The sequence below is a fragment of the Canis lupus genome, chromosome 1 (genome assembly GCF_048164855.1).
Source record: "Canis lupus baileyi chromosome 1, mCanLup2.hap1, whole genome shotgun sequence".
NCBI lineage: Eukaryota > Metazoa > Chordata > Mammalia > Carnivora > Canidae > Canis > Canis lupus.
This window is the reverse complement of record NC_132838.1, coordinates 26,414,000-26,429,060: the sequence shown is the minus strand read 5'-3', so window position 1 is coordinate 26,429,060 and position 15,061 is coordinate 26,414,000. Positions and strand designations below refer to the sequence as shown.

At 36.0% G+C, this 15,061-nt stretch overlaps 1 protein-coding gene across 1 annotated transcript; it reads left to right on the top strand.

Moving 5' to 3' along the window:
- The first annotated feature begins 9,741 nt into the window (after positions 1-9,741).
- Positions 9,742-11,403, top strand: LOC140613983 (trace amine-associated receptor 4). Its single transcript, XM_072792689.1, has one exon. The coding sequence runs from the start codon at positions 9,792-9,794 to the stop codon at positions 10,836-10,838; it is 1,047 nt and encodes a 348-aa protein (XP_072648790.1). The 5' UTR covers positions 9,742-9,791; the 3' UTR covers positions 10,839-11,403.
- The last annotated feature ends 3,658 nt before the right edge of the window (positions 11,404-15,061 follow it).

Sequence of the window (15,061 nt, the reverse complement as noted above, 5' to 3'; positions counted from 1 at the left end):
TGCATATATTTTTTAAACAAACCAAAACTTATCATTTACTTATATTTTATTCATTTGAAAATTTATATTTTTATTAATTCGAAAATATTTATATTTTTATTCATTCAAAAATTTATATTTTTATTCATTCGAAAAGTGTCTGTCATAAGCGCCAACCAAGGTGCTGAGAATCCGGAGGTTAATAAGATATACAGCTTCCTTGCCTCATGATAATATATTAAAAAGTTGTGCCTGATAAGATGTAGTTGTTACTTAGAGTTTATTTTAGGAGATAAAGTCAAGAAAATACAAGATGTGAGTTGGTGTATATTTTAACACAGATTACATTCAACAATTGTTTATCCAGTGCTATCACTTGTATGCTAAAGTGGGGTCCAGGTTAAATGCTCATAGCCTTTCCTTAGTGAAAAAGAAGAAAGGAGTGGAGGAGTATCTACAGAGGTAGAGACTTGGTCAGATGTACCTCAGAATTAAAGTACTATTCAATGAATTCCTACATTGGGCCACATCCTTTATTCCTTGTATTTCTTTCATCTTATTTCTGTTTTTCTTCTATTTGTTTACAGAAAGATGATTTAAAACTGATGCCCTTTTGGCTACCTATCATTCACAGACTTTCAGAGCTGAAAGAACCTGTAAGGTCCATCTAGTCTAGCATACCTCCTTTGACCAGAAGCTCACAGGTAGGGAGAGGTGAAGTTCAGACTAGAAGAAAAACCCTGAGTCCAAAGTTCTAGTTCCCTCTTCTTTGGAAATAAACCCTAAACTAGAGCAAACAGGAGAGCCATGTGGAAGCCAGCTCAAAAGAGATCCTCTAAGACTTTGTAAAGAGAAATCTTCCTGAGTCTTGGGAAAGGAGCTTCTCCATCTAACATGACACAGGTTCCTCTGTCATGACAAATTCTTTTTTTCTCTGGGTTAGTCAGGAAAGAATGATAGAATCAGAAGGAATGAAAGGAGCTTCTGACACTTTGAGACCAGAGAGGGACTTTTTGTGCTCTTTCTTAGGGTTCCAAAGGCAAAACTAAGTTGAGTCTGCCAAAATGCTTGCCTGCACCAAGGTGCACTCTGGTTGAATCTCTATGGCTTGGGAGAATCTGATGTAGGTCTAGAGTCTCTTATGTCTGACTCAGTCAAAACTGGACTTGTTTTTCTGTAACCCACTAAGTAGATATGATACACTGTGAGAGGTATACCGTCAAGTGTCTCCAGAACCAGCCAGTGAGCTTATTTTTCATGGTAAGGTGTATGTCCCCAAAGTAAATAGCAAAGCAGGTGCAATAACTTACTAAGAGTTTGGATTTATGCCAATTTGTCCATTATTTTTCATTCAGCCCACTGTGAGCAATAAGGGGAATCATGTGAGATTTACTGGCTCAAGTCTGTGAACGTAAAATTGGTGGTCCCTATGAGTCACTCAGGGATGGCATATATGACATGGCTCCAGTAGTTAGAATTTCAGATGAGTAATAAAATTCAAGCAACACAGGGAAGAGAAACAAGGAGGATAGGGAAAAAGAGAAGGACAGAGGAGAGGACAGGAAGGGAATAGAGAGTAGAGAAGCTATGAAGCATTGACCCAGGTTCATGGTTTGACCCATAGGTACATGATTTTCCTTATATTTCTTTTTAAAAAAAATTTTATTTATTTATTTGAGAGAGAGTGCACAATCAGGAGGAGCAAATGCCCCAGTTTTCCATATATTTCAACAGTCATATCCATTTAAAACTCTTACAACATCTACAGACTCTTTAAAAAGAAGACTTTGAAATATTGAAAGAATGCATAAAGAAAAACACTGTGAACTCACTTAGTTTTCGTGTATTAAGTATTTTTAGGAGAGATGTTAACTTGTAGTTCAAAGGACTTTCTAGAAAAGTCATTGTTCAAGGTAAAAGTTGACCACAAATTCTTTTTTTTTTTTAACAGCTTTACTGAGGTATAATTGGTATACAAAGAACTGCACAATTGGATTAGTTTGGACATACACAAACACCTGTGATACCATCTCCATAATCAAGGTAATGGACATTGCCAACACCTTCTGCCCATCCCTTTTTAGTTTTAGTTGTTTGTGTGTGCGTTTTGAGAACACTTATATGAGATTTAGCCTCTTAACAAATTTTGAAGTACACAATACCATATTGTTAATTAGAGGTACTATGTTGTACAGCAGAGCTCTAAAATTTCTTAATCTAGCATAACTGAAAGTTTACATCCATTGTACAATAACTCCTCACTTCCCCATTCTGGTAATCACTACTGTATTCTCTGCTTCATGAGTTTGACTATTATAGATACCTATATAGGTAGAATAAACTCTTGAGGAGCTTCCAATAAATTAAAAAGAATAGAGCACTCAATAGATAAACCCATGTTGAGTAAATAAATGAATGGATGGAATCGAATAAACAAGAACAGGAAAGAATAAGCAGTTGAAACTTTTCTTTCCCTAATGCAGCAAATAACTCATTCCTGAGTTATTTTAAATGATTACATAAATAAATATGGAAATGAATTAATAACAGATGACTTTGAATCTTATTAAAATCTCAGGAGCTCACATTTATGGGAATCATTTTAAGAAGAGAAGAAACACTGATTCATCTTCCTAGAAAAAGGGTTTTGAAGTAATAAAGCACCATGGATCTAAGTTACATTCCTGAAGACTTACCAGTTGTCCAAAATTTGGAAATAAATCCTGCCCTCCCATCAACCATTCTTTATGTTGAAATGCAAAGGATATAGAAAACAATTTTGAAGAACAAACTTAAGGACTTCCCCAGCAAGTATTCCATACTACTATAAAGCTACAGTAATTGCACAGTTACCATGGTGCAAGGATAGAACACAGCAGAAATTCCAGAACCAGATCCACATATATATGGTCACCTGACATAAGATCGCAGCACCACTAAATGTATACATATTGTAATCCCATCTATAAAAATTGTAGGAGGGGTGCCTGAGTATCTCAGTCAGAGAAGCCTGCAACTCTTGATTTCAGGGTTGTGAGTTTGAATCTCATGTTGTGTATAGAGATTACTAAAAAATAAAATGAAATAAACTTTTAAAAATTTGCAAGGACCGGAGAATCTAATCTTCTTTTTTTTTCTTTTTTTTTTAAATTTATTATTATTTTTTTTATGATAGTCACAGAGAGAGAGAGAGAGGCAGAGACACAGGCAGAGGGAGAAGCAGGCTCCATGCAGGGAGCTCGACGTGGGATTTGATCCCGGGTCTCCAGGATCGAGCCCTGGGCCAAAGGCAGGCGCCAAACCGCTGCACCACCCAGGGATCCCTAATCTTCGATGAAAGAAGACAGAGTAGTGGTTACGAGGGAATCATCTGCATGCTGGAAATATTCTCTTTTTTTTTACGATTTTATTTATTTATCAATGAGAGACACAGAGAGAGAGAGAGGCAGAGACAGGCAGAGGGAGATGCAGGGAGCCCGATGCAGGACTCGATCCTGGTACTCCAGGATCATGCCCCGGGGCCAAAAGCAAGTGTTAAATCTGCTGAGCCACCCAGGGATCCCCACATGCTGGAAATATTCTATGTCTCTTCTGGATTACGGCTATGTAGGTCTATATGCATTTAAAAACTCATAAGCTGTATGCTTGATATTTGTGCACTTACTGGGTATGTGTACTACAATAAAAAAAACTTTTAAGAATGTAACAGAAAAAAATAATAACACATTTTAAGTGGGAATTACAAAGCTATGGTGATAAAGTTACTAATCTGCTAAATTCTCTTAAATATTACAAATACTGAAAATGGCAAATTTACAAAGATTACTTTTAAACTGAACATAGATTATACTAATACTATGAATTTGGATGACAGCATTCTATAACTAATTCGGAGCCTCATGCGCATGAGTTATAAGAGTATTTTTTTAAAGACTTTTATTTACTTATTCATTAGAGACACAGAGAAAGACAGACATAGGCAGAGGGAAAAGCAGGCTCTTTGTAGGGAGCCTGATGCGATACTCGATCCCATGACCCTGGGATCACGATCTGAGCCGAAGGCAGACGTTCAACCACTGAGCCACCCAGGTGTCCCAAGTTATAAGGGTTTTTAAACCCTGCATACAGCTAGATAAAGTTCTAATTAATAGTTTGAATGACATATATAAAAATAAAATAAAGAAAAGCTTGTTTAAAAATCTATTTTTTAAAGGAATGCATGCATATTAAAAAGTGCAAAAGGAACCAAGGTCTGTACATTAAAAAAATAAATTTCCCTCTAGTCTTTGTCCTTTCATCTTATAGACCTCTTTTTTTTAGAGGCAATCTCTTTCCTACATATCTTTCTGGACATACACAGGCATCTCCACAAATAATCATAAATGTACATATTGTTCTCTCACAATTTAAAAAAAATGCAAAATATCTATACATGCTGTTCTGCCACTTAGTTCTTTCACTTAGTACACATCTTAGGGAGTCATTCTATACTGGGGAACAGTTTTGCCTAATTGTTCAAAAAGTCTGTAAAATATTCCATTATTTGGAAATATCATAATTTATTTAACTGGATCCCTACTGTTTCTGATTTCTGCTGTAACAAGTCATGCTGCAATAAATATCCATGTAAGCACATGTATATTCATCATTGGATATCAGTAAATACCTTAGTTGTTAGCTTTGTGATATTTGTTTTATCGCATTTCAACGATTACAGTATATCACTCCTCCTTCTGTGACTGAGCACAATGCATAGTTATTGATGCCTAACCAGAGGGATCCAGAACAGACACAGTGATAAACTGGAATCAAATCCTGTGCTCTAGAAATTTGAATCCTAGAAAAGAAACATAAGAAGAAAGAGAAGAAAACATAAAGGCAAATGAACACATATTTCGCAAAGCTTCTCAGGTATAATATACCTAGCCTGATCCATTTAAATTTTGTGTTTAATTTAGATATGTTACTTTTTTAGTGTATGAAGAGAATCCTGTTGAAAATTCAAGTGTGCTGTTTGTATCTATTAATTGTCTGCCTTTCCCTCCTTCTCTCCTTTCCTTCCCTCCTTTTGTTTTTTTACTTTAATCTTTGATCTTTATTTTATTCTTTATTACTTCATTCTTATTTCTTTTATTTTAATTTATTCTTATTTATGCTTTGTCCTATACTATTCTATGCATCTTCGGGGATGAACAGCTGAGAGTGGTTTACTGGTAAATTAATGCCAAGGAAAGAAAAAAATCTTCCTAAGGTCATTGTTTTTCCTTTTGCAAACTAAGTTCTTTTAGTAATAATTAAGTCCTGGTGCTCTAAAAGTCCTTTTACCCTCTGTAGAGCCCCAGAAGAGCTGTGACCATTGGTCAGACAGCTCAGAATCTGACTGCAGCAGCCAAGTCAGCCAAGCCTGTACTTTATGCTTTATCAGCTCGGAAGCTCACTGAGGAGTTATCTTCATGCTAAATAATTTTGTTGAGTCAAACACCATTGAAGCATTGGAGCCTCAGCTTGAGACTGGACAAACTCTTAAAGCCATTAAGAGGTCACACATCCTCCAATATCTCTTAAGAAAATTTCATGATTAATTTCTTTTGGTTAAAATAACAATTTTCCTTTCTACTCTCCTGACAGGACCCGGCCTGATACAATGAAAATTTATAAAAATATACTATAGTTACTGGTGGTCCGTCTAGGAAGAAGCTTAGAAAGAGAAGTTTTATAAACCCAGATAAGCATTAAAAGAAAACCCAACCTCTTTTAACCATCCCTATTTGCTGAGGCTTTTCATTTTATAAAGAAAAATCCTCAGAGGATGAAATAAAGTTAGTTTTTACTAGTTAATTTAAATACAAATAATTTTATTCTTTTTTTTAAAATATAAATACTTAAGCTCTGATGCTGTCTAAAGCATTGAGTATTTAGATATAACAGTTCTGTGTCCCTGATGGATGACAAAATTATCAATGTAAACAAGCTGAAGCTTAGTGTTCAGAACTGAGGTAGCCTAATAGAAACACTTTCCCCCAGGGATCACATGACACCTACATGGTGCTGGGAGTTTTCACTTTTCATTTGGTTGGTTTGAAACATGGTTCTTCTTACTTTTGTTTGGCTGAGACCTTCATATGGAAAATTATGGATTTCAGTGCAGTGTGAATATCACTGAACTGTGGATGGCAGTAAAAGGAAAGGGTATAAATGAGTCAAATTTTCACTAGGGATTAAACTTTTTTCTATCATTTGGTAATAAGTGGAGTGAGCATTTTTTTTGGATTTTAACTCATTATTTTTCCTTCCTTACTCTTCCTTCTTCCTTCCTTGTCTCTCCTTCCCTTTCATTTTTCTCCGCTTTGGCCTTCTGTGAAGCTAGTCTATGCTGTTTCTTTGAAGTCAAAGGGAAAACCGCACAAACTGATTCACTCCCCAAGAGCCAATTCTCTGGTGACCTGCTGTAATCGCTTTGCTGGTAGCACATTGAATCTTGTTAAAGGGCACACCCATCCAAAGTAGGACAAAAGTAGGTAATGCAGTCTCAGGAGGCATATTCTGTGGATATGTACTGATGACAGCTTAGCCTGCTGAGAGTCTACCCAGAAGAGCTTGGGCCTACGTGCCTTTCCTGGTCGGTATCAGCAAAGAGGAGAGCCATGAGGCACGATGCCCAGTTGCACAGTAAGAAACCTTAGTACAACAGATAATTCATCTCTCAATGATTTTAGCTCCAAATTACCTAATGAGACAAATTCTGGTGAGCCAGAGAAAAATATAATAAAAGAAGGAAAAAAATTAGATATATTTATTTATTGATTGCACATTGAAAGGAACCAAACTTAAAATACTGATCTAAAAAATATATCTCGATACTTAAAAAAAAAAACACAGAGATTCTAAAGAGGCAATGATAAGAGGACCCACAGCTCTTCTTTCTTGAATATACTTCACAAGTAAGTGCCCTTATGGGAGAAACTACTGTGTGAGTGAGATACATCAAAATAAGATAAAAACTTTTTTTTTTTTTTTTTTCGCAGAAATAGTCTCAGAGGTAAAACAGCTGAGGTATGTCACCAGCTAAGAGAAGAAAAATCATGCCTGGTAAAGCAGGTATGTTATGTCCTTCCTAAAATTTCCACTTTATTTACAATACATTATTGACCTTGATGGATATTTTCCCTCTTATTTGAGAGAAATGCAAATATATTAATATTTAATTAGTATTTAATGACTAGGGAAAATTATTATGTAGGTCCTTTTCCATTTTTTCTTTGCAGTGCTGGGGAAATCATTCTTTCAGAATCCTTGTGTCTATTTCCTTACTAGGTTATCTTTTCCTTATTAGGTTATCTTTTCCCTTAAGGAATTCTCCAGAGTTGTTTGCAACTGTTTCTTATTACTTCCTAGCAAAAATAACTAGCAATTTCCTATGCTTATATCTGGTGATTGTTTACAATGTTGTCATTCATTTGGCATCTGGAAATGTTATTGTTAAAAATCAAGAAATATATATATATCATATACATGTGATAATATTCTCTAATAAAAGTGAGATGTCATAGTAGATTTAACTTTGTTTAATCTTATTAAAAATGATTGTATCTTTTTTGAAGGTGAATCTTCAAAGTAAAGGAATCTATTTTGTTACAGTTTTAAATAACAAACAAAACCCAACTGTGCTTGATTTCATGACAATTTCCTTGTTTAAGGAAGCAGTAGACCAGCAGCCATGTAGGCATTTGTTTACTTGCTTTTGTGATTTGTGGCCAAGAACTTAAAAGTATTATTACCTTTGACATTACCTTCACAATTCACCTCTGTAATAACTTTTTAAGTAAACGTATGCATTATTCTTTTAGTCTTATTATAACACTTAAATGTTTAAACACTTACCTGATATATGTAACCTTGCAGCACAATCTTTAGATGATGCTATTTCATTCAGGCAGCTGTTTTATACTTTGTTTCCTCCCACACAAAATAAATAAGATGAAATCAATGATACTCACTTTGCAAACCTAGAAAGTTATACCAATTCTTTCAGGCATTAAGTTTTCAAAAATGAAACTTCAGACTCTCCAAATTATACCATCAACTAGTGAAGGGTGTATATTTTTTTATAAGGAATGCTGTGTCTGTGGATGTACAGTGACAAATGCTTAAGTAATTTTGTGATACCTGTTATCCACCTTTAAAGATAATTTTTTAAAGAATTAAAAAATTTAAAGTCACAAAAATAAAGAAAATAAAAATCAGAATAAAGTTAATTTATTAAGAAAGTTAATTTGGTGTTTAAGATTTCATTATATTCAGTATTTTATGGCTAAAGTGATTAAGTAGTGAAATTATTTGTACCGTGTGTTCCAAAATCGATAATCCAATTTAAATGGGACTTGAATAAGTTTTTGTCCTTCTTACCTCTTACTTCTCCCTATGTTTTGGTTTCTCAAGTTCAACTCCATCGCATAATATTTGATTGGATAAGTGTATGATTAGATAAAACATATCTAAAGAAAAATGGTAATCTGAGACATTAAGTTATTATGTCTAGAGCAAATAAAATGTGTCATAATGTTAACATTTCAAATAATACACATTGGAAAAAATTATTGAGCTATAGTAGCAAGTACTGTCAATATTTTCAAAGTTATTGCATTCTTATTTAATGTATTCTTCTCAAGCCAAAGTCCACTTCTTCAACCTGGCCTTATAGCTCAGTAACGTTTGTTCTTGGTCATCAGAGTCACACATCCAATTCTGGCATTGGAAAAACAAATCAAACTTCAGTCATACTCTGGGTGAGTCAGTCTCATTATTTTCACATTTTTAGGTCAACAGCATAAATTATGTAAAGTGACAGTTTACACAGTGAGCACGTCTGTGTGTCCAATTTGTTACCAATATTAGCCTTGCAATCTATGGACAAGGAGACCTCAACTTAAATTCAAATTCATGGATGCAGTTGCTAAATGGAAGGAGATAACCTATGAGATTTACAGAATCTATCATTTCGGCATCCCCTTCCCTATTTTTTAGATTACTCGTGTATATAAGTTTGTAGGCTTTAGCACATTTTTAGTTTACCATAAATTGCTCTAAATTCTAAAAACTATATTGTTCACATTGGAAAGAGAAATGTTTCTTAAATTGAGTAGATGTGTCAAGCAATGGGATCCAGAGCATTTGCAAATACCCACAAGAGAAGTTAACGGGGAGAAAAAACACAATTTTTAGATTGTTATTATTGTTTGAGCTAAACACTAAATGATGGTTTCATAAATCCTGGTTATTCAATAATCCTAGTTATTCCTGGCTTTTATCAGCAAACTGGTTAATGTAAGTGGAACAGACAAAAGTCTTGATGTGTCTATAGATCTGGAATCCTGAGTAAGGACTACATATTAGTGCAATCAGAACATGGGCACTTACCTGGGTCACTTAGGTGGTTTTAACTGGGTTACTCAGACATTGGGTGACAATATTCATTTAGTTGCTTTTAATCTCTTCCTAGTTAAGAGGCATTCCTTAGATTGATAGTATTGGCATCTCCCAAGAGCCAATAAGAAATGCAGACTCTCAACCTCCATTCCAGAATCAGAATCTGTGTTTTAAAAAGATCACTAGGTGATTCCTATGTACATTAATATTTGAGAAGCAATGCTTCTGGTAGATAGGGAGTTCGATCTGGGATCGGATATGCAGCTAGCTGGGCCTTTCTGAAAAATTGCCAACCAACAATTTTTTATTGTTTTTCCTCTTTCTTTCACAGAAAGGAGAGAAGCATAGTACTTTTGCAAAAGACTAATAGTATCCACAGGACAAAGATGATGAATTCACCTGACATTTACAACCCTCCAGAACTACAATTTTGCTTTGCCTTGGTCAACAATTCATGCCCTAGAAATATGAGGTCTATGCTGAGTGTGTGTACCATGTATATTGTCATGATTGGTGCTATAGTGATGACCATGTTGGGCAACCTGGTTGTGATAATTTCCATTGCCCACTTCAAACAGCTCCAGCATCCTACCAACTTTCTGATCCTATCCATGGCCACCACTGACTTTTTGTTGAGCTGTGTGGTCATGCCTTTCAGTATGGTCAGGTCCATTGAGTCTTGCTGGTATTTTGGAGACCTCTTCTGCAAAGTCCACAGCTGCTGTGACATCATGCTCTGTACCACCTCTATTTTTCACCTCTGCTTCATCTCAGTGGATCGCTACTATGCTGTCTGTGACCCTTTGCATTATGTCATCAAAATTACCATCCCTGTAATAGAGGTCTTTCTGCTCATCAGTTGGTCTATTCCCATCTTTTTTGCCTTTGGCCTGGTATTCTCAGAGTTAAACCTAATTGGTACAGAGGACTTTGTTGCAGCCATTGACTGCACAGGTTTGTGTATATTGATATTTAATAAACTCTGGGGGGTGCTGGCTTCCTTTATAGCCTTCTTTCTCCCTGGAACTGTAATGGTGGGGATTTATGTACACATTTTCACAGTAGCTAGGAAGCATGCTAGGCAAATTGGCATGGGTCCTATCAAGAGACAAGCTGGGTCAGAAAGCAAAATGAAAGTATCATCCAAAACAGAAAGCAAGGCCACCAAGACATTAAGCATAGTCATGGGAGTGTTTGTGTTGTGCTGGCTGCCCTTTTTTGTCTTGACAATCATAGACCCTTTCATTAATTTTACAACTCCTGAAGATTTGTACAATGTCTTCCTCTGGCTGGGTTATTTCAATTCCACTTTCAATCCCATTATATATGGCATGTTTTATCCCTGGTTTCGAAAAGCATTGAGGATGATTGTCACTGGAACAATCTTCCACCCTGACTCTTCTACCCTAAACCTATATCCTGCAGATACTTAGGCAATGTTCTCCATTCTCCAAGATTCTTTCCTAGTAGGGAATCTTGGATGATCTTTTCCCAAAAGTAGGGCCATGAACTTACTGGGTAAGGAGATTCCTCCAGTTGGTGTTATGGACACTTAAGTAGGAGCAATAGATCTAACCTTCTGGGTGTACCAGAGCTACCAAAGTGGTTGGTTTCTGGAGTTCTGGGGAAGGCACCTCCAATAAAAAGAAACTCTGTCGCATGGCCTACTAATTCCTGAATTTACAAAATCAGGGATTTAGAATTTCATTCTTTTGGCTTAAACCCAATGGGGGATCCTCTTTTTTTTTTTTTCTTATACACATCAGAAGAAGAGACACAGTTGGTTGTCACACTTATTTACAGCCACACCAAGTTTATCTAAATCTTTCTTAAGATAATTGTTATATCTGGGGCACCTGGGTGGCTCAGTTGGTTAAGCATCTGCCTTTTAGTTCAGGTCATGATCCCAGGGTCCTGGGATCGAGCCCCGACCTGCATCAGGCTCTTTTCTCAGCAGAGAGCCTGCTTCTCCCTCTGCCTCTGCCTGCCACACCTGCTTGTGCTCTCTTTCTCTCTTTCTGTCAAATAAATAAATAAATAATAAAATCTTTTAAAAAAAGATCACTGTTATTGTATCTTAGAAGAGTGGGGGAGAGAGCTTGAGAACACTGGGAACCTGGATTATTGAGCATGTGAGTGATGTGGAAGGGGAGAAGAAAGCAGACAAGCGCAACTACTTTCATTTTTTGTGTTCTGACTTTAACCTCTTTCAAAAAGAATTGATGTGAGTTTTGTAATATTTTGATAAAATTGAAATGTCTTATTGAATAAGAAGAATAAATAAAGAGTTTGGGAATATATTCTTTCTTTCTCCCAATATATAACTGTGTGTGTGTATATGTATATCTATATGTATATATGTATATGAGTGTGTGTGTGTGTATATATATATGGCCTGTGTATATACATATAGGTGGTATTGCCACATATTTGGGTTTCTGTGTGTACATAGTAATTATTCACCGAGCTTCATTCACAAACTTAAGTTCCTGCCCTATCCCAGAGTTTTAGGATAATACTTAATGCCTCAAATCTCTCTTCATGTCTTTTTCTTCCTTCTATCCCATAAACTTGTTTTGTTACAATCTTCTTTTCATCCTTCACACCATCTCTTCATCTCTCTAACCTGGTAGTTTTCAACCAGGGACAGTTTTGCTCCTTGTGGACATGTGGCAATGTTTGGAGACATTTTTGGTTTTCACAACCAGGGAGGGAGGACTACTGACATTGAGAGGGTAGAGGTAAGGAATGCTGCTAAACAGTCTCCAACTGCTGCACAGTTGGAGCTGCACAGACAGCTACAACATTAAAGGATTATCTGGCCCCAAACTTCAATAGAGTTCATGGTTGAGAAACTTGTTTTAACCTTAGCTAAGCTCACAGCATCCATGTCTATGTCTGTCTAGATTTCTTTTAAATATATTTCTTTTCAGCTGTATCGTTTCTTCCAACTTTGAGTCCCTCATTTCTTACTACCAGTGAAATATTTTTTTGAATGTTCCATTAAGATCTCAAACTCAACGTATCTAGCATCATCCCTCTATGCACACCCCACTAGCAAAGGCATATAGTGGAAAATGGCTTATTGACTCAGAAACACTTGCAATATTCAAAATACAGCTTTCATGCTCATATAGTGAGCTTCCTGAGAGAATAGAAATCAGATTTTCCCTTCCCTTTCCTAATACCTCAATAGTGGAAGTGTTTTATAGAAAGGTTTGGTCATGTAAAAATATTGTTAACTATCTCATAGATTGACAGGTTGGAAATTTCTTAAATGGAGATATTCAATGAAAGGACTTTTCCAGCCAAATAGAATATATCTACAAACTTATAACTGTTCATATGTGGCCAATGCAATTTATTTATAACCTTTGCTTACTTTTGTAGGAGGTAAGGTTACTTTGCAAAATGTAACTTTCAGACACTGGTAGGTTTTAAGGAGAAAACTTGTTACCATCAGCATAGGTTTTAATGATAAGTGCATTTTATTACAGTGATTCTTATAATAATATCAGAATGTTTGGTTAGCCATACCGTCTTCATTCTTTGACCTGGCCAAGAGACATTAACTTCCAGGCAGGACATCTTACTCTTTAAGGTTTCTAATGTTCATATACATACATACATACATACGTATATGGTTGAAGTTTCTAAAGTTTATTATATGTATATCCTAAATGCTGTTGTGAACCTTTTTGTTTTTTTTGACTCTATTCTCACTGTGGACTAACTATTAGGAATGACTCATTACTCCAAACACATTTAATAACATCTCTATTAGGTTGAGAATCCCCAATACTCTCTGTATGCCTGTGTTCTATTGAATATCAAGAGCTTCCTGGGGCTTCTGCTTGTAATTTAGTCATTTGAATATAGCAAATTTGGTCTTGAGATGTTTCACCAAATTATTGTTGTCAAAGAACAGGAATTGAAATTGAAATTAGGTTTTGAGATGCTTAGTAGAGTATTGGTTTATTCTTTAATGATTACAGTAATTCAGTCCTTTAGGGGGAGATTTCCTCTGCCCCTAATCCTGAAGGTAACATTCCAGAGGCTAAGATACTGCTTCCTTTTGAAGAACCAAAGAAGCAGGAGGAGTTTCTGAGGCTTTAGGCAAAGATAGACCCTCTCTGGGTCTGATGGGGCAGTAGATAAAGCAGTGCATGATGGCAGGAGCGTTTTGCAATCGGCTTTCCATAATGGGTCTTCCTCTCTCTTTAAGGATTCAGCAAGGCTATTTGAACTGCTTGAGCCTAGGGACTGAACAGGAAGGGCAGCCATTCACTCAGTACATACTCATTTATCTGTTGACATACAGCTAGTTTGAGGAAAAGTGAATCATTCCATTATTATTCCAAATCCAGTGCTCTTCTTTCCAGAACATATCTAGGTTGAATAGAGCAGCCATTATCTCAAGAGGATGGTGGCTGCCATAGACACTTTGCTCTGTATTGAAAACCACTCAGTTCAATAAATATTCACTGCTGAGCATCTACTATGTGCCAAGAGCTACTTCTGAGTGTTTTTGGTTTAGAGATGAATAAAATTGAAATTCTGGTTTCAAGGGGCATATAGTCTAACAGGAGAGACATAGCCACTCAATTACAGTACATGGTAATTTGTCCTATGATAGAGCCAGGCACAATAAGCAATAGGAATGTGGAGGAGGAATATTTTGCCCAGCTTGGGATGTAAAGAAGACTGTCCTCATTTTAGGTCAAAGGAATGTGATTAGATTGAGCTACTTCCAACCACTGAAATATCTGATTTTAGCACTCCCTCTAATCTCTAGCATAAATCCTTGTTTCTTTAAGAGATCATGCAATTTTCCAATATTACAAGATTCAAAACCAGGTCTAATTCTTGGTAAAGTTCATGCTTTTTACCTCATCTACTGCTAATCTAGGTTTTCCCTTTCGTATGCATTTAGTTGATCTTTGGATTGCAGAGGAGCTACTAAAAACTAGAAATCTTATATTCCCTAATCAAGATCTGAAATGCTTCTTTATTTGTATCTTCAAGGGAATTGTTTTTACTATTCTTTCTGCAAAAAAAAAAAAAAAAAAAAAAGCCCTCACTTCCTTAGACCTTAGTGATCAGTGTGATTGCTGTTTCAGACTACAAATATGAATAGAGCCAATTCTTAAAAACTTACTGACTGCCTGTCCCAAATATTGATGAGCATTTGAGGGTTCCTTGGGGATCATGGACTAGATTTTTTCTTTTTTGAGAATATCTCCTAATAGCTTTTCTATCTCCTGAACCGACACTAATAGTTTATTTCAAAGTAGTCTGACATTGCTTTGGGGGGAAAACATTAATATTTCTGCCTTATAGCCTAGGCTAGTGGCTTTAGTGTTATTATAAACTGAGGGGTGTCATGGTATGTGACAATCCAGGATCCTTTCTGGTCTGATTATTAAGCTCTGGAGTCAGAAATCTATTTCCATGCACATGGACTTGATACAAGGCATGTTTCTAGCAGTCACCACTGGGTTTAGCCCAGACTTTGTAGAGAAGGTGGAAATGCCTGCCAACCTCCTTCATTTTTTTCCATTTTCTTTCCTTCTTTTTTTTTTTTTTTTTTTTTTTTTTGGCCTTTACACCGTCTACTAAAGGCCACACTGGCAGATATAATCTCTTGTCACCTTTA